At 37.8% G+C, this 23,387-nt stretch overlaps 1 protein-coding gene across 3 annotated transcripts in view; it reads right to left on the bottom strand.

The window, feature by feature from the left end:
* DNM3 (dynamin 3) overlaps window positions 1–23,387 on the bottom strand; it is a 638,732-nt gene that overhangs the window by 364,837 nt on the left and 250,508 nt on the right. For 2 of the 3 annotated variants that reach the window (XM_036753298.1, XM_036753299.1), the window contains exon 13: window positions 9,053–9,104. In XM_036753298.1, coding sequence (XP_036609193.1) covers window positions 9,053–9,104 — 52 coding nt within the window. Of the gene's footprint in view, window positions 1–8,189; window positions 8,220–9,052; window positions 9,105–23,387 lie in introns of all 3 variants that reach the window. The other variant, XM_036753297.1, reaches the window with a different exon arrangement.

Below are 23,387 nucleotides of genomic sequence, written 5' to 3'. Positions count from 1 at the left end.
TGCTATAGACACAAAGAAATGTAAAAGACAATCCCTGCCCTCAAGAAACTTAGTCTAAAGGGGAAGACAACATACAAATGACTATGTACAAAGAAGCAATACACAGGATAGTTGGAAGTAGTCACTAGAGGGAAGGCACTAGAATTAAGGGGGATCAGGAAAGGTATCCTGTAGAGAGTAGGATTTTAGCTGGGACCAGAAGGTAGAAATAAGGAGGAGGAGCATTCCAGGCATGGGAGATAGCCAGTGAAAAGGCCTAGAGTTGTGAAATGGAATATCTTACTTTAGAAACAGTAAGTAGGCCACCATCAATTACTAAAGCACAGAGAATGGGGAGATGGGGGTGAGAGAGGGTAAGGTGTAAAAAGCCTGGAAAGGTAGGGAGGAGCAGATGCCAAGTAGAGACTTTTGTATTTGATATTGGAAGTGATAGATCACTTTGATAGCTGAACAAAGGATGAAATGGGGTTAGAAGACACTTATGGCATGCAGACCAACCAGTGGGCTATTGCAGTATTTGAGATGTGAGGTGATGAGGCCTTGAACCAAGATGGTGGCAGTGTCAGAGGAAAGAAGGGTGCATATTTGAGAGATATGAAAAAGGTAAAAATCAACTGACCTTGGCAACAGACTGGATATGGGCAGTGACAGAGAGTGAGGAGTTAAGGATGAGACATAGGTTTAGGTGACTGGGAGGATGGTTGTAGTGAAAACAGTGATAGGGAAGTTGGGAAGAAGAGAGTTTGCAGAAAGACAAATCCATTCAGGCATACACGGGAGAAGAACCAGGAAGGAAGAGCCTTACGAAAATAAAGAAAAGAGAATATGAAGGTAAAAAAGGATGGGCAGCAGTGTCAAAGACTGCAGAGAGGTCAAGAAGGATGAGAATGAAGAAAAGACCATTGGATTTAAAATTATGAGGTCATTAGCAACTTCGCAGAATGCAGTTGAGGTTGAATGATGAGGGCACATGATGGAAGTACAGCCAGGTGAGAAATGAAGAGATGGATGGCCCGGAAGCCCTCTTTAAATGAGGGCTTTGGGGCTTCCTTTTCAATTTCCTCTTGTGGGGTGTTGTCTTCCCCCATTAGTTCATAAGCTTTTGGAAGGCAGGGACTGTCTTTCCTTCTTATATTCGTATCCCCATCACTTAGCATCACATCTGACACATAACAGATGCTTTATAAATGTTTATTGACTGACTCGTAGAAGGCATCTGGGTGATATGAGAAGGAGGTCTGGGCAAATGCCTTAACTTTCTTCAATAAAATATTAGGCAAGATTCTCAGCAGAAAGGCTTCAGGGAAATTTGAAGGGAGATAAAAAAGGTTTGGAAAAACTGTGGTGGTGAGTGAAGGAGAGAGTTAATTAGGATTGTCTTGCAACATTGAGGGCCCAGTTGGATTTATGTAAGATAAATTTGTAGTGGACCCAACTGGAACATTATTATGATATTTTACAGCTTTGTTCATCAGCACATGTGTCGAGAAGCAAAGCAGCAGGTGCTAAGAGTGATCCTAGGTTGACCCCAAGCTAACTGATAACCCACCAAATCCTGGAGAAAGACAGCTTCCAGAACAAGGCCATGTAGTAGAGGGCTAAGCTTTCCTGTGGGTAGCAGAGAGTCAATGTTTTTAGCACCAGGTAGGATGCCATCCTCTGGTGCCTATTATAGCAACAGACCCCTTTTCACCTGAACTCTCTGAGCATAAGGAACTGTATCAGTCCTAGATCCCAAATTAGCCATAGGCAGCACTGAGGTGACTAAATATCTCCTTCTCTCTCCTTTCTTTTCCTTCCCCTCCTCTCCTATTACTTCAGTTGAAAGTGCTGTTTCAGAAGCCCTGAGTTCTCCATTAGCACTGAGTCTGACCATATGTGAATTTCTCTAGAATTTAATAAGCCCAAGCTTGCCCATTGTCTCCACCTCAGGGCCTCCCTTCCTTATTCTAATTTCTTTATCTTTACTACCAAGGTCCATTGGACCTGTACTCCACTACACCAAACATAGATCATTTACCATTCATGGCAAGCTTTCTCTTAGACCAAGATCCTGGGTTTTAGTTATCTCCAAAATGGCTCTGTGAGGTAAAATTACCTTCAAGCACACAAACAAGTCCAGTAAAGTGGTTCCAGTCCACCAACCTCCACTGCTGTCTTTGGTCTTCTTCAGTAAGACCGGCATCGCAGAAACAGTGGGACTATAACCAAAGACCCAGACATGATTCAACCTTCTTCTGGCAAAAACATCTATTGTTTTAAATTCTCCCTCCTGACAGGACCTCTGTTTTGTGGTTCTCGCCAAGAAAGATAAACTATTCAAAATTAATGTGTTCAGAGCATCATTAGTGGGAGCTCTAACACTATATCCCAATTGGTGAGGGGTATTTTAGAACACAGGGAGCAATCCAAGTGGCCTGACCCAGGAAAACAGGATTTGCCCTCTGGGAGCTTATAATCTCTTCAGGAAAAACAAGCAACAGTTAAGAGTCACTGATGGGACCAAACCTAGAACTGCCTACTTCTTTTTACCACAACCTCTTGGAATCCCTAATCTCATTCATGATTCTGATTCCCCAGTTTTAATGCTATTTAGGTCCCCAAATTATTGTGTATGGGGAAGGGGGAGGGAATTCTACACTCTCCACTTCAATCGATGTAAATAAGGCTTGGACTTCTCAAATGAATTAATCAAAGGTACAAACTACGTGGAAACAAGTCCAAGACACCTGTATTGAATTAGTCAATTAAAAGCATAAACTACCTCAGCATTCTATAAGAGGAGCCCAGCACAATTACACGTAAGTGGAACTTCATGAGCACTGTCTGAAGGGAGAAAAGGACATCAAGTAACCTGAAACCATGAGTTACCCCAATCGTCCCCATTTGTTCTCCAAGCTTGAGCTCAATTTTCTCATGAACCCTGTGTATAATTGTGGGAGAGTTTTGGTAGAGTGGTCTTTTTTGTAGATACCTTTTCTAAAAGCTAATTAACTCTGGCTAGCTAATTGGTAATCAATGGAGAGTATATTAAATGGGAGGTGATGAGTGACAGTACTGGAAAACTACCCCTAGCAAACTGAGAGGAGAAGTATTCAGCCACCCTAGGAACCAAATCTGCCAGTGCTAGTGTGAGTTGGTAAGATCAAGAGAAAGGGTTACATAAACTAATTCGTTTACCTGCTGTAAGTAAGGTGGATTCTAGTGTATAAGGTGGATTTCTGTTATTCTTTCTCAGAGTTTAGTTTCTCAGGATCCATGGCCATAACAATCTCTATTTCTCAGGCTTATGACTTGTAAACATCTCCACCATGCTTGTACAGTGTTATGTACTGCGCAGTGAGATAATGTAAACTTGTGAGGCTGTTGTTGGCAATAAACCTTCTTCATCTGTTGCCCTATAAAGCAGGTGGGCACTGGTCAATGAATGGGTAACCCTTAGAGTTCAATGTACAAGCTGGATTATTGTGTGTGCCTTGATTGGCCCCCATCAAGGCTCGGGGAAAATCTGTGTTTGCCTCAACCAGCACCCATTGAGGCTTGAGGGGATCTAAGGGAGTGCACAAGCTGTGCCTGTCTCAATTGATCCCATTGAGAGGTAGAGATAGTTGCCCCCCCCCTCTCGCCAGCCCCTGGGAGAAGGGTGATTAGGGAATGCTGTAGGAGTTGTGCTCCCATTATCAGCAACCCTTGTGAGAAGAACAGACTAGAATAAAGTAAGATTATTAACCTCTCCAAATCTGTCTTTCCATTCTTCCTGTCTGACCAGATCAAGAGTGAACCTGTGCTAGCAGCCCTCCTGTGTGCCAGTGTTCCCTGTATTATACCTGCTAATATCCTTACCACCACACCCCCTGCCCCCTGCCATAGTAAAACAGAAACTCTTTGGTCAGGGAATGTTTTTGTTCTGTCTTTGTGTTCACTTTTATGTAGTAGATGTTTAATAAATGGTTATTAGATTAATAATAATAGTATTGATATAGTACCTATTGTGTGCAAGGCACTATGTTAACCACTTTTATGATTATTATTTCATTTGACGTTCACAACAACCCTGAGAGGTAGGTATTATTGTTATTATCCTCATTTTACAGATGAGGAAACTGAGGCAAATAGGTTAAGTGATTATTTTCCCAGTGTAATACAGCTAAGTAAGTGTCTGAGGCCAAATCTGAATTCAGGTCTGTGCTCTATTCATTTAGCCACTTAGTCGCTTCTAGATTATCTGGATTTGATGATAGCAGTTAGGTGAATTCAGAACTGGTTTAATAACAAGACTGGAAGAGTAGTGACTAAAGGACAAATGTCAACCTGGAGGAAAATCTCTAAAGAAATGTTCAAAGCTCTCTCCTTTGCTTTATTCCAATTAAGATTTTTGACGATGACTTTGAAAAAGCCATCAGATTTGTGAAAGACAGAAAGCTGTGAGGGATTACTGATGAACTGAATAGCAGAGAAATTTTGATAGGCTAGAACAACGGAAACTGAGATTTAATAAGGTTAAATGTAAAGTCCTAAAATGGAGTTTAAAAAACCAGAGCATGAATTACAGGAGAGGGCAGAGGCGAAGATCCTATGGTGTTAGTGGACTAAAAGCTCAACGTGTCAGCAATGGATCATTGTAGCTTAAAAAACCCAACTAATGCTATCTCAAACATCAGGATGAGGAAGGTTTAGTCTAATTGTATTCAGACAGACAGAGCACGTATGCAACACTGTGTTTAATCCAGATACTCATTGATGGTCACAGGAAATCTGAAACTCTGATACCCTGTAAATTGGAAAGGGTCTTACAGATTACCTAGTCCAATCTAATTTTACAGACTGGAAAATTGAGCCCCAAAGAAATTAAGTGATTTTTTTTCATGGTTATACAAGTAGTAAAGATGAGACTCAAACCCACATTTTCTGACTCTCAACCAAATGCAATTTCTACTCTATCTTGCCTTTTCCTTAGAAGCAAAGAACTAAAACCAAGTTGAATTCAAATATTTTAAAGAATTAAAGATAAAATATGATAGAGAAACTCTAATAGAGGCAAACCATAAAACAAGAAAAAACCCAAATGGCCTTCATTCCTACATGGTCTCTTTTGGATTATACGGTGAAAAAAAGTTCTGGGAAAGGAAGCTGAATCATGTAAGTTTTAAACTGTGAAGAAATTTTAATTTAAATGTTGGTGCTCTAAATGTAAGAGCCTTTCCAAATTACCAGTGAATGGACATATTGCCGGAGAAAGTAAATTAAATCCATCTTGACATTCTTACTATAAGTGAAACCAAAAGAAAGAAGTAAGTTGTAGCCAGAATCACGAATGACTCACACGTACTTGTTGAAGGGCAAAGAAAAATTGGTAGAGTGGGTTTTACCATATACCAAAAGGCAACAAGAAATATTATTTCATGATTTTTGGTTATCATATACTGCAGTACTAATGATAAGCATTTGGGAGGGGCAAGCCCAATTGATACAATCAATCCCTATTCCCCCAATTAAAAGAACTGTCAAAATTCTCTAACCCTAATACCTTTATCAGGTGTGACTATATTGAATCAATAGCATTAAGCCAAAGTATATTCCAATAGTAAGAGAGCTCAAAACCCAGATATTCAAGCATCTGTTAACATAGAGGAGATAAGAGTTCCAGCCAAACCCCTGAAGGGGAATCGCTGGGAGGAAAAGTGTAGGAGTATAGGGAGAACTAAAGCTTCTTTCTCCCCCCCTCCCAATTTTGCATGTTTGCATGGTTCCTTTCTCCATCTTCTAGACAGCCAACTGTTTGGGCCTTTCTTTGTATCTCTAACACATGGCATAGTGCCTGACACATATTAAAAATTGAATGCTAGCTGGCTAATTGATTGATAGCTAGCAATGAAATGGTTAATATTCATTCATTAGATCATATGAATAACTTTAAAGTTCATCGGAAAAGTCACTTTATAATACAAATGAAATTATGTAAATAATCCTTACACAGTCTCCATGATCCCCTTTTTGCTAGCTGAAATGATTGTGCAAAACAGCCGAGCTGGAAATAGGGCTGGGCTTTACTCCAGACTGAGTCCTGTGTATTATTTACATTCTTTCAACAATTAAACCTAGCATCCAGTTTTCAAGGATAATTAGTTAAAATAGGAGGTGGTTCCAATTCAACCTGTCATCTACCACCAGGGCCATTTCAGAGGTGAAATCCTCCTTAGCCCTGTCTAACCCTGCTTCTACCTACCTGCAACCTCCCTAGCAGTTTGTTTCATGATGTCATGAATGTCCTTCCCCATGCAGCTTTATGTCGGGAGAATATTCCCTGATAACTTAATTTGTCTTCATAAATTAATTTGGAAATATTTCCATGCTGTTTACCCTGAGTGTATTTTGTGAAGCTTGTTCCAGTCACCAAAATTGCTAGCTAAGATGCTGAATAAAAGGTTGCTTTTGTTATTTCAAATATATTAGAAGGCAGACTAACCTGTGGCTTAAAAAGAAACCTTTCCAAGTCAGGTCAAAACCTCAGACGACAGCATTAAAGGTCAAAGATGAAGTGTGAGAAGATAAGTTAATAGAAGAAAACAGAAAGCTAATAATACCTCATCACAGCAATAGGTCATTCCCGTTTCACACAAACACAAACATCCAGATTCATAGATAAATTTGTTCCATTTCATTATTTAAAGCACACTGCAGTCAAGCCAGAAAAAAAGTAACCCAAAGGAATATTTGCAACATAACATTGCATAATAGCATGCTATTAATGCTGAAACATATAGTATATGCTGCATTTGACACTACTGATCTGGTTTTATCCTTCAGAATGCTATAGATTCTTTAAAAGGTGGTATTACACTATTTAGTACAAAATCACAGATGATTATGAGTTTACTCCTCATTATATGCAACTGAAAGTTGCATTTCATTCCCTCACAATACTGATGAAATATATGCATATAATATGCCATATATTATAATACATGTATATACTTTTATGGGTTAGAGAAAATTTTTAAACTTAGAAAAGAGGGATATACTTTTATACCCTAGAATGTAAGCCCACTGAAAGCAGGCATGACTTTTTTTTGTCTCTGTATGTATTCCCAGACCTCGAACAATTCCTTTTCCATAGTAAGTTCTTAATGTTTATTGTTTGTTGGATGAACACTAATGAGTGTTTTGCACAGAGAAAAAAAATCTTGATTTGCATATTATTCTCATCAGAATAATTTGCTATAGATTGTTATTTTTTAAAAATTCATTTTTAACAACAGTAATAATGTTGGTATACCTAATCTGTTTCCTTCAAAAGCTGCATTAAATAACATAGAATTTATGAGGAACAAGTTCATCTTGTTCTCAAATAGTATGTACATGTACTTTAATGGAAAGTGAGACTTTCCCATTCAAACTTGAGGTTTCACTTTACCCCTGCTAAAAATGGAGTTTGAATGGTCTAAGAAAAACCCTCAGCAGAATCCCTTCTGCCCAATGCAAAGTCAAAGGTCATGTAACAGTCTTTCTGCAACCACAGAATGTTGGTTCTAAGGTTCTCTGGCTTTTCCAATGCCAAAGAATTCACAGGACTAGTTCCTTTCCCTACCTCTGTATTTAAAAGGATTAGATCTTAACTCCCACAAAATGTCACCCAATTTAAGGTTGCTGTTATCTATTTTCATAAACTTTAGTGAAATGGGGTTTTGGTACCAGTACACACACACACACACACACACACACACACACACACACACACACACACACCAGATTCCAGAAAATTCATCCACCTTTCCAAGAAACATAGTTTGTATTTGTTGGAACTATCACAAATCAGGAGTGGGAAACTTATGCCTTATAACAATACAGCATAAAAGAATAGAGATTTTAGTCAATTAATGATTTTAATGACTATAAGACCCATGACAATTAAAGGAATATCAAAGCATCCATAGTGTTAATGGCTTAATACTGTAGCATATTACATTATACTAGTTCATACTTTTAAATCACAGCAAGTTATTAGCAGTGAAGGGATGAACCTTCCTAAGGTTCTCGGTTCAGTGAGAGGTTGTTATAGAGAAGACAGCCTAGGTTTAAAAAAAAACTAGTAGCAAGCGCTAGTGGAGTTAATCAGTTAAAGACAAACTTTGCACTTGGGGAAGCTGAATGAAAAAGCAACAGTAAAGCTTACAGAACTTAGCTCGTACAATTTGCCTTGAAGGCGGAAGATTGGTTCCCTGAAATAGCAAAGAATTGTGTTTTAGTTAAGAAAAAAAGTTTCTAGAGAATAATCTGAGTCATTTATTCCTTCTTCTTTCAAAACAATGAAAATCATAAATTTCAATCACAGAGGTTCCCATTTATGTTATTAGCCATTCTCTGCATCATGAAAATTTACACTAGTTATAGAATCTTCATTGTTTTGACTCGAAAAGAAATAACAATGCAAATATTCATTATCACACAACACATAACAGAAACAGCAAACTTTTGGTTAATGCAATCTCTGCAAAGCGCTATGATTAGTCAGAGACAGCTGATCAACCTAAAAGATGAATATTTTAAAGACCAAACCAAAGTTTGTAATTAACATCTTCACAAAACCAATAGAAATTCTGACAAAGAGCAAATCAAGCAACGGCCTTCCTCTATGAGCTGTCCCTTCACTGTTACCAGGCTGTGCAAATGTGTGAACTAGTAAGCAGCACCAGAAAGCCCATGCAAGTACTCACCAGCACTTTATCCTTGAACTGACTCACAGATTCAGTGATCATCAGATTAAATTTAAGGGTAACACAAGCAGGTAAAATAGTACATAGAGGATAGGAAATGAAAATTCAATAAGCTATGCAAATAGCAGAAGTTATTAAAAAGAAATCAAAACTGTTAGCAGCACAAAACAACTAATGAAACAACTGTATTTCATTCTGCAAACTTAAAAGGTGAAACACAAGCTGCACATCAAGCAGAATTTGCATAAAATTATTTGCATCCAAAAAATTGTCAATAAAGCGATTTGGCTCCAGTTCATTCAAGCATGCAGTTAGTAATTCTCTTACAAAATTCCTACCTGATTTCCAACTGCACTCTTCTTGTGAACCTGACTGCTTCTCTGCTGGGCACTAAGAAAGGCAGAAAAGTAAGGTTCAGTGAAGAAACTCTGGTTTTACTCCTAAACAACTAATAGTTATTAAAATCGACCCCAGATTGATGAAAGTAGAATTGAGTAACACTTTTTAATGAAGAAATTGAAGATTGGTATGAAATTTGTAAAGAAACACAGTTATTCTCAATTCGTGGTAATTGATGTTTACAAAACAAAAATATGGGAACACTACAGGAAGAAAAGCTGTCTCTCAAATCATATGAACCTATAAACATTGGTTAAATACTACGGTATGCGAGAAATTAGACTTCAGTCTGCTCAGTCTGTTAGAGAATACAAAAGTCCAACAGAAATTAGAGCTCTTTTTTACACATGTGAAACAGCTCCTATTATTCTAAAGCATTCTATTGTTTGACTATATTATTCTATACACCCTGGTATTTCATAATAATATGGGAGGGAAAAATCAAGAGCAAAAAGACCTATTTGATTACTCTGGGAAGAATGGCAAAATCTTCCCTCTGTTGGTTCCTTAGTGGTTTATCTTCCAGACATTCTTTAGAGATCTTCATTGAACTTTTCAACATGTTCTCAAGGTTTCATGTATCTTAATAAATATTTAATGCCACTAAAGGTGGTGTTAAAATGGTGGAATTCAGTGTGTTTCAATCAAAACAGATACCAGTTAATAACAGTTTCTCTAGCTGCTGCTCCTCAATAATTTCATGTACAATGCAAGCACATTGTACTTTTTTCCATAAAAGGAATGTTGAATCACTTAATTTCATTTGAAAGATATTTAGACAAAGTACTGGCTATAAAAACCAGAAACTATAAGAAACAAACTACACTTGAGTAGCTAGCTTTCTAGAAAATGTAAAATACCATTTGGAGTCTTCTATTCAGACAGTAAAAATGGAAATCAACTAAAACTCTATTGATCCAAAAGAACTTTGTTTCATAAATGGATCAAGCAACTGATAAAAAAATAAAACAAGAATGTTATTCATAACTGGCTATTGTGTCAAGACTGTGGTCATGTAAAATGTTTTATTTGGTTTTTAATGAGACCTCTAATAGGAAAATAAATAGAAACTTACATATCCATCAGACTTAATCATCAGTCGCATCAGGTACCTAGGGCATAATCCAGAATCTAGTTGGGCCTTAGGCAAAAAACGTGAAATAGAGTAACCAAGGGCTCTGAGAGTGGTTCATATGTGATCAATAAACACTACAGTATGCATAAGGTGAGTGTAGCTTCAACGCTGTGCTTGGAATCCTGGATCTGATCCACAGGAGAAGTAATGAAATTAACCCAGTAAACATCTCTACTAATATGTTCCTCCTCCCAGGAAACATAAGGACTTAACCCAGTTAAGATCAACTTCTTTTTCCCTGAGGATCTTCAATGACTGATTGTGAAAATTTCAGGGGTCGAAACCTTCAAAAACATGTCTCATTCTTATTCCACCTCTGCTTGGGGATTGCCCTCTCTCTAGCATCCACCGGAATTTCATAAAATCACAGAATTCTAGAATGGAAAGGAACTATACGTCATCTAGTTTAACACCCAGTTCCATGATTAGTGACAAATGATTATCTAGCTTTTTGTATTTCCCCATCAGATACGTATAATAATGGGTAACACCTAACGTTTAAATACTGTAAAATAGGGATCACAATGGCATCTGCCTCCCGAGATCAAATGAGGTAATAAGGTACAGCACGTATCTCAGTGCCTGTCACATAGTTGGTACTTCCCAATCAAAAACCATTCAATGAAAGTAGTTGCTTATGAATAGGACCTGCCCTGAGAATTACAAATAAAGGAAGTACCGTGTAGCAGACAGAGCATCTGTTCTGAAACATTTATTCAAATAATATTCCCTTCACCCTCTTTCCATTTTCCTTAAAAATACTAAAAGGGGGTGGGGAGTGGGAGGGATGGAGACCAGGCCCTGAATGCTCTCTCCAATGTTAGCTGCTCCTTTCTCATGTCCCTTGACTCACTGGTCCAGGAGGAGGAGTCATTCTACAACTTGGTTGCCATTCTCACTTCCAAACTCTCCCTCTACAATGATTGTTCGGTGCCATCTCTTCCTGCGAGGTGAACTCCATCCGTTTTTATTCAGTACAGATCTTTGTTACTGTGATCTCTCAGCCTCCGGGTCACTCTCCCTCCTCTAAGAATTCACCACCTGGCTTACAGTATTTTCCATGCAACCCCCCACCACATAGAGGTAGATAAGGAGCACAATGTATAGAATCCTGGGCCTTGAGTCAAAAAGACTTGAATTCGAATCCAGCTTCAGAAGCCTAATCAGCTATGTAAGCCTGAACAAGTCACTTAACCTCTATTTACCCAACTTTCCTTAATTGTAAAATAGGGATAATAACAGCACCTACCTCTTTGGGCTGCTGTAAGGAACAAATGGTTTTGTAAAGCTTGAAGAATAATACCTGACACATCTTAGGTGTTTAATAAGTGTTTGTTTTCTTCCTTCTCCCTTTGCTCCATGTTTGCTTGCTCCATACCTCAGGACACATATGTTGATATCCACTGCCTCCATATTCATCATTCTTCTCAGTTTCTACAACCTATATCTTCACTCTACCTCAGCTAACGACAGAGATGGTTAGACCTTAAGATCTCATCGTTGTTAATAACCATACCACTCCAAACTCAAAATTTACCCCCTTTATTCACAGCCTCCTGCCCTTCAATGTTTCCTTCTGCCTAACTTCTCCTAAATCCTTCTTTTATTCTCCCTGTTAATGTCCTGTCCCTCCTTCCATCCATTCCCATTCTCTGTGCTGTGACCTCACTTTGTTTTGACTAGACTCTAGTTGACCAGTTTCGATATACACTGTCTTTTACTCCTTTATCCAACCGCCATTCATGTCCTGACAAACCTTTTTCTGAGATTCATCGTCCTCCCGCAAGCTAGGCAGACTAGGTCCCTCATACTCCTGAGCTAGCAAATACTGCCAGAAAAAGACACACCACCACACTGACTAGGTCCACTACAAATTGATGCTATCTTTTCTCAAGTGAGTTCCTACTTCTTGTACTTTTTTTCGTTTGCTCTCTTTCCTCCAGAAGGTATTCCAAAGCTTCTCTTCTTTCTTCAAGCCTTCAGTAACTCCTCTACCCCTCTCGCAGCAGATGTTCTTATGTCTCATTTTATTAAGAAAAAGTATTAGCTCTGAGCCCACTCTCACCCCTACAGCCATCCTTTCCTTTATTCCTGCCTGTGAGGAAGTGGTGTCCCTTCTCCTTACCAGGCCAATCCCTGTATGTGAGTCCTGAATTCTGTCTTTGCATATCTTCTAGGAACATCATTCTCTCTCCCTCATTTTCAAATTCTCCTTATTTTATCTTATTTTTGTTTTGTTTTTACATCACATTCATTTATAATATTTCTCTCTCCATCCTCTCCCCAATAAATTATCCTTTATAACAAATATTTAAAAACAGAAAAAGGTATGCAGCAAAATCAACCAGTTATTATCAGGCAGTCATTATATTCTTCCCACCTCCCTCCATCCACAGGAAAAAAAGCAGAGTAAGAAAGAAGCATAGAATTCCTATCCCACATAAGCACTGCTACCTATCTATTGTCTCTTCCTTCACATAATGCAAACGACTAGGTCTCACCTTTTCTTTAAAAAACACAAACCTACGCACCTTGCAAGTCCCTCAAGCTGTCATCCAATATTTCTTCACTCTTTCACTAACAAGCACATAGGAAAAACCACCAGCATGCACGGCCTCCAACATGTGACTACCTATTACTCACATATCCATCTGATTTCACATCTCATCTCTCTACTGAAACCACTCCCTCATTAAGAATCATCTCTTAAATGCTCTCTGTCCTAAGTCTTCTTTTATGCTCAATCTTAATCAATGATTCCTATCTTGGTTTGTATCTCATAAACCTAATCAATAATTTAGTGAACCCTATGGGCTCCTTCTCAAAATCATATTTTTAAATAATTGAAGGAAATACTGCCTTTCAGTTACAGGTGAGTGTAAATAACATCTTTTTTTCTCACCCAAGTTCATGGGCCGCCTGATATCTCTCTGTGGAACCCTGGCTAAGAACCTCTGATCTAAGTGAACTTCTGTGAATATCTCATCAGCACCAGCAAGTTCAAATACCTTATCTCCCTAAGCATACTGTTCCCAAATCACTGTATCTAGCTCTAATTTCCCTGCTGATCTTTAATTGCAGTCATCAACTTGCCGATGGCTACACGCTGAATGTTTGTAGGCCTTTCCACCTCAGAATGCCCAATATGGAACTTGATGTATTCTGCCACAAATATGCCCCTGCCAAACCTCCCTGTTTCTAGTGAGGGCATCAGCATATTCCTATTACTCCACTTCACAAATGGTTTTCCAGCCAGACCAGACTGCCTGCTGCTCCTGACATACGATAATTCATATTCTGCCAACGGACATTTGTACTGATTATATCACCTCACTTTTTAACTCTCAACTCAGGAGCTACCTCTGCCAGGAGTCTTCCCCTTTCCCTCTAGTTCTTGGGACTTTCTCCTCTCAATGCATGGGAGGCCTCTTCTAGGTTATTTTCATATTTTGTAGATATAAGGACTGCCCTCGAGCTGTCTCTCCTTTGTCCCTTCATCAGGATATGTGACTGGCCCACTGTCTTTTCCAGTCATAGGGATTTGGTGATCCCAGATCACCTAAAACAGAGGCACCCACATGGGTGATGCCAACAACTTGATTCTAGGAGACACTCATAGGCATGGACATTCCATGTTGACCTACCATGTAGGTGAGAGCCCTCTTTTCTTGAGCTAGAATTGTCTGCTTCTTTAAATCTACCTGAAGAATAGCTCCTTTTTTTCTGTGATGTCTAGGGACATCTATGTGGCATGGTGGATAGAGTGTTTGGCCTAGGGTCAGGAAGACTCAACTTCCTGAGTTCAAATCTGGCCTCCAATGTTTACAAGCTTGTGATCCTGGGCAAGTCACTTAACTATGTTTGCCTCAGTTTCCTCATCTGGAAAATGAGCCAGAGAAGAAATGGCAAACCACTCCAGTACTTTGCCCAGAAAACCTCAAATGAGATTATTAAGAGTCAGACAGGACTGAAACAAATGAACAACAACAACAAAGGGTGAAAGATAAATTCATTCACTCACAGCAGGGGCACCATGGAGTAAGCTGGGGAAGGAAAGTCCTCAGAGCAACTTTTCCCTCCCCTCAGGCCAAGTGGCTCTGAGAAATGTGCTTGGGGTTTTGGTCTTATTTATCCTTTTCAGTAGTAGGTGCAGGGAGTGGAGTCTCTGTTAGAGGAGCTCAGGCCACGGGGATCTTTAAGTTCAGCGCTTCAGGCTAGATGCTGCACCCAGCCCTTCAGGAAAAGCCTGAGAGGCCAGGTTTGGAGGGGTGGCAGAAGGGTGGGGTAGACTTGGAATTCGATGCTATGATGGAAATAAGCTAAGCTATGAGCATCCTTTCTCCTCATCTTCAAAATCTTTATCTACTGGCTGTTTCCTTGCTGTCTACCAACACTTCCAGGACACCCCTGGTAGTTAAGGCTTCACTCGAACCTGCATGTCTAAAAGGTATCATCTTATATTTCTCTTCCCCTTCACAGCCATAATTCTAAAAAGAGAAGCCTAAAAATGACAATTATTGGAGAGGATTCAGGAAAACAGGCATGTTGATGTAACATTGGTGGGGCTGTGAAGTGATCCGGCCATTCTGCAAAGCTACTGAGAACCAATCACCAAAAGTCCCTAGGTCTATCTCCAAAGAGGTCAAAGAAAGAGGGAAAGGAAACACATATACAATATATATGCATGTATATATTACACATACACATATATGTGTACATTATGTGTGTATAAGCTCTTTTTGTAGTGACAACAAACTCCAAACTCCAAATAGTGGATAGCATTTAAAGATGATTTTAGGGTCTGTAAAGTACTTTGCAGATAATATCTCATTTAATCCTCACAAAAGTCCTGAGAGTTAGGTGCTATTATAATCTCCATTTTACAGATGAGGTAACTGAGGTAAATAGAAGTTAAGTGCTTTGCCCAGGATTACCCAGTGACTAAGTGTCAGAGGCTGGATTTGAACTCAGGCCTTCCTGATTCCAGATGAAATACTCTATCCCCTGTACCATCAATCTGCCTTTGAGGAAATATCTGTCAGTTGGGAATGACTGAACAGATTATGGTAGATGGGTATATTGGAATATTATCATACAATAAGAAACGATAAAAGCGAAGGATTCAGAGAAACCTGGGAAGACTGGGGCAAGGGTGGGGTTTACCCAGTCAGCCACACTTATTTCAAACTTCACACTATGGGGAAGTATTCCTTGTTTATTTCTTTTTGTTGCACTTTTAATGACTATATAGCTGGCACATTCCTTGTTGATCAGTGTTGGTAATGTTTGAGACTTAAGGTGAGAACCATATCATTTAATGTTTATTTTCCTAAATAAAGCTAAAAATTAACTTAAAAGGAACCCCTTGGTGGTAGTTGGGGGTAATGAGCAAGACACAAAAGGGTAATTTGCAGCCTGTGGATTATATGTACAAAGTTTGGAGGAAGAGGAAATCCTGGTATTGATTGGAAACTGATGGAGAAGATGAATTCTTACTCTGATTAAATGGGTATAATTTTTTTAGCACCAGTTGCCTGAGCCACTGAATTTTTCCCTGTGCTATCTGCTACCCTGACTTATTGGCCCAGCTGCTAGCAAAATGAAACCTCTCAAAGCATGGAACCAGTGTCAATCGCCCTGTTTTACCATACCCTAGATATGGCTCCATTGAAAAGCAACAATTCTAGAAAATATTGATCACAAGATTACAAATAACATCAAGGAACCTCTAAAGCTGAGATTTATCAAAATTTAGTCACCACTCCTATCAGACTAGAGCCTAAGATGAAGAAACACACAAGTATCCCCCTCCCCCCCCAAACACACACGCACCATGCATTCTTCCTTTTCTTTGCTAGATTTTCAATAAACCCATAAAGAAAATCACTTCCCAACCAGCTCTTGCAGTTGGGGGCTGATGAAAGAAAGGCTTCATCTACCAAAATCCACAAGTGAGGGCAGTGGTGGAGATACTGATAATATGAATTGAAGAAGTAACAGCAAAGACCTTCATATTCTCTAGGATGGTAAAATATACACACAAGTGATTTGTAAACAATAGATTCCATTCATATGTGAGTAGAAGACATCCTTGTAATAAACCAGAGTTCAGTACTCTGGAAGGAGGAGAAAAAAATGTGAGAAGAAAAACCAAAGTAGCTCCATGGTTGGATGCCAAGGTTCTAATATAGTACATTTAACAGTGGCAACAGAGACATTCTGTAGGAGAGAGAGAGATCTAATGAACGCTAAAACTCACAGGATTTTCATGGTGCTCATATGACAAGAACTGAAGTATACACACTGTATCATTTCAACTGTGAGAAAACAGGTGTCAGGACATACTCAGTACAGTGGAAAACAAACAGACCTTGGTCTGTTATATGGCATTGAGATATCACTTTAACAGGCTGGATCTGGAGCCTATGTCTCCTTTAAACTACTAGAGAACATAAATCTCAGTAACTCAGAAGCCAGATCGTCCACATGGTACAAATGGAGGCGACCATGAGAACCTGAAAGCTCACTCCTCGAAAGGGGTCTGCTAATAAGCTTGCCTTTTTATTTAAATGGTACGATTATGAAGAAAGAATGGGAGTAAAAGTACACTTTGATCAGCTAGTATTTATGTAAATTGCTAAATTAAATTCAGTGTATGGGGAAAAACAAGATTCAGTGCTTTTTATAGGCAAAGAGAATAACAAACTCCATGAATGTTTTTCCTGTTAAATATTTGATCGTTAAACATGGAAACTTTATAATAATTGGAAAATCACACATGTAGACATCAGGAAAATCCAGAGTAAAATCATTCTACAGCAGCACAAACTTGGCCACATTACAAAATAGCACATTTTATGACCCACGTGTGATAACAGAAAAATGGAAAGGAAAAATATACTGTGTGAATAATATGAAATTCTACTTCAAGAACAAAATCTGTAGCAATTTTACCTTCTAAAGGTCTTATATCTATGATAAATAAGGAACTGATTCAAACTCATAAGAACAAAAGTCATTTCCCAGTAGATACATGATGGAAGGAAATTAACAGGCAGTTTTCAAAGAAAAAAAAAATCTAAGCTACCAACAGCTGTATTTTAAAAAACCCATTAAATAACTAATAATTAGAAATATTCCAATTAAAGAAACTTTTGAGGTTCTGCCTTATTCTCATCAGATGACAAAGATGACAAAAGACAAAAATGACAAAAGTTGTTGGGGCTATGGGAAAGCAGAAGCTGTGAACTGGTTCAGCTATTCTTCAAAGCAGTTTAGAACTATGCCCAACCAGTAATTGCAATATACACAACCACTGACCCACCTATACTGCTACTACTTGTATATGTACTAATATATGCCCAAAGAAATAAAATAAAGAGGAAGAAGACCTATATGTGTGCATATCCACTTACATATACCACCCACATGCATTTTTATAGCAGCTCTTTTCATAGCAGCCCCAAATTGAAAACTAAGGGAGTTGTCCTATTAGAGAATGACTAAAGTTAAACAATAGTATGTGAATGGAATAGAATATTATCGTGACATAAGAAATTTTAAAAGGAGTACCTTCAGAGTAAACTGGAAAGACCTTTGTGAACTGACGCAGATCAAAGCAAGCAGAACTCAGAGAATGATTAATATGACAGCCTTATAAAGAAAAATAGCTTTGAAAGACAGACTTCTGGTTAATGTAATGATAAACTACGAGTCCAGAAGATTGAAAAAGAAACAAACCATTCACATTATGCTAACAGCAGCAAAAAAACTTAAAATTCAGAGAGAAAAATGTTTTTGGGCAGAGCCAATATGGGGAGGTTATTTTCCCAGGTTATGCATTTTTAATGAGGATTTTATTTGAGGGATGTTTTTGCTCAAATTGGAGGGTCCAGTTGGAAGGACAGAATAATTGAAAGTTGCCTGCACATGAGAACCATATTGAAAGATCCAAGTATCTATTTAAAAAGGAAAAGAAAAATGTTTTCATAACATTAATAAAAGCTAGATTAGTAAAGGGCAGATACACCCATTGGAGGAAAAAAAATTAAGTCCATAATTGTCAACATATTCAGATTTGGAGATTTTAAAATATCCATTTTAACATAAATTAGCCTTGAAATTTCAATTTTAGGGGACAATGGAAAGATTCTTAATATATGTATTTTAAATCTTCATCAAGTAATTTCTTCTTTGACAACAGGAATTTATCTATCTATTGCTTTATAATTTATAAAGTGGTTTCCTCACAATAGACATATGAACTAAATGCATAGCCTAGTAAAAATAATAGCATTCTTTGCAAAGCTTTCCACATGAGTCACAAAATCAAAGAATCTCAGATTCACAAGGGACCTCAGAAAACATTTAACCTGACCCAAATTTGGACACGAACAGGAATCTCTACAATATAATCTGGTCATCCAGACTTTGCCTAAAGACCTCCACTAAAGGGTAGTCCATCCCACTTCAAAATTCCTCTTTAAAGTAATTCTGATTGTTAGTAATTTTTCCTTACATGACTATCACAGAATCTTAGAGCCGGAAGCATCCTCAGTGACCAACTAGTTCAACCCGTACAAGAAAGGAATCACCACTCTAGCATGCCTCACAAGTGCTCATCCAGCTTCTGCTTTCAGAACTCTGAAGAAGAGGTAACCACCGCCCATCAAAGCAACTCAGTTGATTTTTAGATAGCTCTGTTAGGAAATTTTTCCTCATATCGACCTTAAATTTGCCTTTTTGTGACTTTCACGCATTGTTCCTCTCTCTACCTTCTGAGACCAAGAGAAGATATAACACCTCTTCCACGTGAAAATGTTTCAAGTATTAAAACACATCAATCACATCCCTCCAAAGTATGCTCTTCATAACAAGGATTCCTGGTTCTTTCAATACCTTCCTATGATATGGACTTATGACCCTTCAGTATCCTAGCTGTAATCTTCTCCAAGCTTGCCATCTTATCAATGTCATTCATAAATTGTGACTCCCAGAACTTATCACAATATTCCAGATGTAAACTAACAAGAGGGACTGTAATTATGTCTCTCAATGTAACCAATTATTCCTTAGCTTTTGTGGCTACATCATGCTTATGACTCATGTTATACTTGCAGTGCACTAAAATATATGGATTTTTTTCAAATTGTTTAACCAGGTCTACGCCATCTTGTACTAGTAAAGTTGCTTTTTTTTTAACCCAAGTGAAAGACTTTATATTAACCCCTACTGAATTTCATTTATTAGGTTCCATCTAATGCTATGGCTAGTCAGGATCTTTTTTTTTGGATTCTAAGTCTATTAGCTATTATTCATCACAGCTTTGTATCATCTGTCATTTGATAAGCAAGCCATCTATGCCTTTGTGTCAAACTCAAATAGAAATGAGTTCCCTGAGGGAACATATTGACTTAGAAAATAACAAATTAGCATTATCTATGCTCTACTGTATTTTTTATTTTTTTGTTAGACATTTCCCAATTACATTTTAATCTGGCGTGAGATACACTGGGGGATTTTTCCAAGTTGTGAATTTGATACCTCTGATGTAAATCATTGATAAAAATCTTAAATAGTTCAGAGCCAAGCATAGATTCCTGAGGAAGTCCACTGGAGATGACCTGCAAAATTGACACGGAATTATTAATGACTACTCTTTGATTTAGCCACCAAACCAGTACTGTCTCCATCTAATTATGCTATCGCCTTGACCAAATGTATCCATCTTTTCTACAAGAACAGTACAGGCTAGCTTTATCAAATGCTTTGCTAAAATCTAAGGAAACAATAGCATTCCTCATATCTAGTAGTTTAATAGCCTAATCAAAAAAAGGACATAAGGTTAGTCTGTCATGACTTTATTTAATTAACTAAGAAATATATTTTCCCAACAAGAAAGCAAGTAGCTTATAGGCAAAATAAAAACATCCAAACACTATCAGAAATATTGAAGTAAGAAGGATTTGATATTGATCTGAATGAGGACATGGCATTGAAATGAACATGCAATTTGGAGTAGATCTGATATGTCAGTGTCATGGCATTCCAGTTCTCAGGTCCTAGATACCCATTACATAGGGTATATCAATATCTATACTTCTCTTATGTTTCATGTTCTCTTAACATTAATGTGCAGTTCATATAATGAGTGACTACAAGTAAAAGGGGCAATAAAGATCATTTTCTATAGGGGGTTTTCTACAGTATGGACCATATTCAACACACATACATTTCAGATATGTATTTCATCCATTTGATTGTCAATAGAAAGACACTTAGGAAGCACTGAAATCTAAATGACCGAAAGGGTTTCAGAACATAGCCTCTCATTACTCCTCACATGCTCATCCCCCAACACCATAGACAGTGAATTGGTCCTTGAGGATCCCTGCACTTGCTTTAAGATGGCATTGGCCTAGAACACTAGACAGTCACTACACGCATTATATAGAACATTATATCATCATTATAGTCACTGAAAATATATGTTCTCATTGTTTCAGCATCAAGGTACAAATGAACTGATTTTCATAAAAAACATATATTACATAAATAATACAAGTTCACTTTGCCTAGAGGCAACAAGGTGGAACAGTGGATAGTACTTGGACCTGAATTAGAAGACTTAAATTCAAATACAGCCTCAGACACCTTTGTCTGCCTTGATTTGTTCTTATATAAAATGGGGATAATAACAACACCTATTTCCCAGGGATATTGTGTGGATAAAATTAAATATTTGTAAAGTGCTTTGTAAAACTTAAAGCACTATATAAGTATTAGCTATTACTGTCTCTTTACTCGTACAAAAGAATATTACAATTAACATAGTTTTCTTAAACATTGATAGCCTCAAATGATAATTACAATGAAGTTTCTAGGAAGTGGACCAAGAGTGGATGTCTACTATAAATATTATTCTTTAACTTTGTCTAAGATTCGGAGGATGAGAAGATGCAGGAGAGATTCCCCATTATCTTCTCTATTCTCCCTTGAGCCTTTACTTTTCTCTGTATAGATTTTTCTATAAAGATTGGGCATAGCAAAGTTTCATTCCGTATTTCCCCCTTTATAGTCTACCATTGAAGTGCAAAGAATAGATAGATGATAACATCAATACTGGCCCCAACTACTTGATCCAGTATAACTATTTTTATATTTTAATTTCATTTATTTTTTTGTTACATTTTATTTTCTGAATTGTATCCCTTCCCACCCAACACTAGAGAAGGCTACAATTTGATACATAAATATGTGTATATATATATATATATATATATATATATATATATACACGTGTGTGTACATATATATGTATGTAAAACCAGTCTATGCATACTTCTATTCACCAGTTCTTTCTCTGGAGGTGGATAGCAACTTCCTTTATAGGTCTTTGTAATTGGTTTGAATATTTATAATACTGAGAACAGCTTAGTCATTCACAGTTATTTTTCAACAATACTGCTTGTTACTGTATACAACAATCTCTTGGTTCTGTTCATTTCACTCTTTATTATTTCATACATGTCTTTCTATGTTTTTCTAAAATCAACCTGCTCATCATTTCTTACAGCACAGCAATATACCATCACAATCATATACCACAACTTGTTCAGCCATTCCCCAATTGATGGGCATCCCCTCAGTTTCCAGCTCTTTGCCACCACAAAGAGATCTGCTAGAAATATTTTAGAACATATAGGTTCTTTTCCTTTTTCCCTGTTCACTTAATTTGCAAAATAGGAAGCAGTTATTTTGTAGCTTCCATGTGTTGAGATTGCTAATAGGGTGGGGGTGGAGTGTGGCAGAGGAAGATAGGCTTGCAGTGACAGAATAAATTCACTAATTCTTAATACCCTTTGCAGAAAATAATCCTTCCAGCCGAAGCAGCAGACCACACACATCATTTCAAAAAACATGAGGAAAAGGGATAATTAACAATTGAACTGGTGAAATGAGCTGAAAAGGTTCTACTCACTGACCTGGCAGGTTTATTTGTTCATTTCTTTTGTTTTTTTTTTGTTTTTAAAGAGCAAGGTACAAAACATACACCAGCCGCCATTTGGGTGTCCTGCTCTAGCACACTATTTTAAATGGCAGTGATATTTTCTTAAGCAGCAAGGAGGTCATAGGTCAATTGTTCCTTTTGCTTTGAACTTTTTTACAAAATGCTCACTTGATTGAGGCAAGAACTTGTTTCTATAACTATAAGAAAAGAAGCCATTGATTCTGTAGTAAATACCTGGTTTAACTTGGTAATATCTTTTAATTCATCATCTTTGCTGATAATTTTGAAGATATTTTCTTTCCTACACAAAGATTCCCACAATACCAACATAACAGAGGCATGGGGATTTTGTGGTGGATCCCAACCCTGGATATGATTGCTGCCTAATAGATTGTCCCTTAAGAAATTCTGGCAAGGGAAGAACCATTTTTCATCCAACAAGGGCATCTCTAGGCCTGGCACCATTAAGTCCCATACCAGTGGCCACCGTATAGGACATGGTCAACTTCTCTCACCCTGAGCCAGACCCATGGCTTGCTTCTGAAGAATCTAAGCTGACTTTTTGTAATCACTTTTTAAGTTATTTTTCTAATAACCATTGATCTGTTCTAGAATTTCCCAGGAATTGAAGTCAAATACGCTAGTCTGTAGAATGAAGACTTCTCCCTTTTTTTGAACATTAGGGCATTTGTCTGTGTCCCATTTTGCACTACCTCTCTACTTCTTCACTGTCTTTTAAATATCACTGACATTGACTCAGCAATCATACCTGACAGGTCTTTCATTGTCCAGGAATTCAGTTATCTAGAGAGGCCCCTGAATTCATCCAGGACAACTAAGTCCTCTATCACTAGCTCACATTTAGGTTGTACATCAAGTGCTTTCATCAGGGGCTGAGGATAAAGTAGAAACACTGAGGAAAGGCAGCTTTATTAACCTACTAAGAAATCAACAGAAAAGCTACAATGTGCCTATGCCAGCAAAAAAGACTTCCAGAAGTTGTGAACTGTCCTATCCAAATTTGAACCCATTTATTCCTGGCTTTAGCAGTAGGTGGGGGAGCATGTCACAGACCTCTGGGGAAATGGAATATATCATGTTCTTCCTATGCCATGTTAGTAAAAATCTA

The sequence above is a fragment of the Trichosurus vulpecula genome, chromosome 4 (assembly GCF_011100635.1).
Source record: "Trichosurus vulpecula isolate mTriVul1 chromosome 4, mTriVul1.pri, whole genome shotgun sequence".
NCBI classification, from domain to species: domain Eukaryota; kingdom Metazoa; phylum Chordata; class Mammalia; order Diprotodontia; family Phalangeridae; genus Trichosurus; species Trichosurus vulpecula.
The sequence above is the reverse complement of the archived record's forward strand: the minus strand, read 5'-3'. Positions and strand labels throughout refer to the sequence as shown.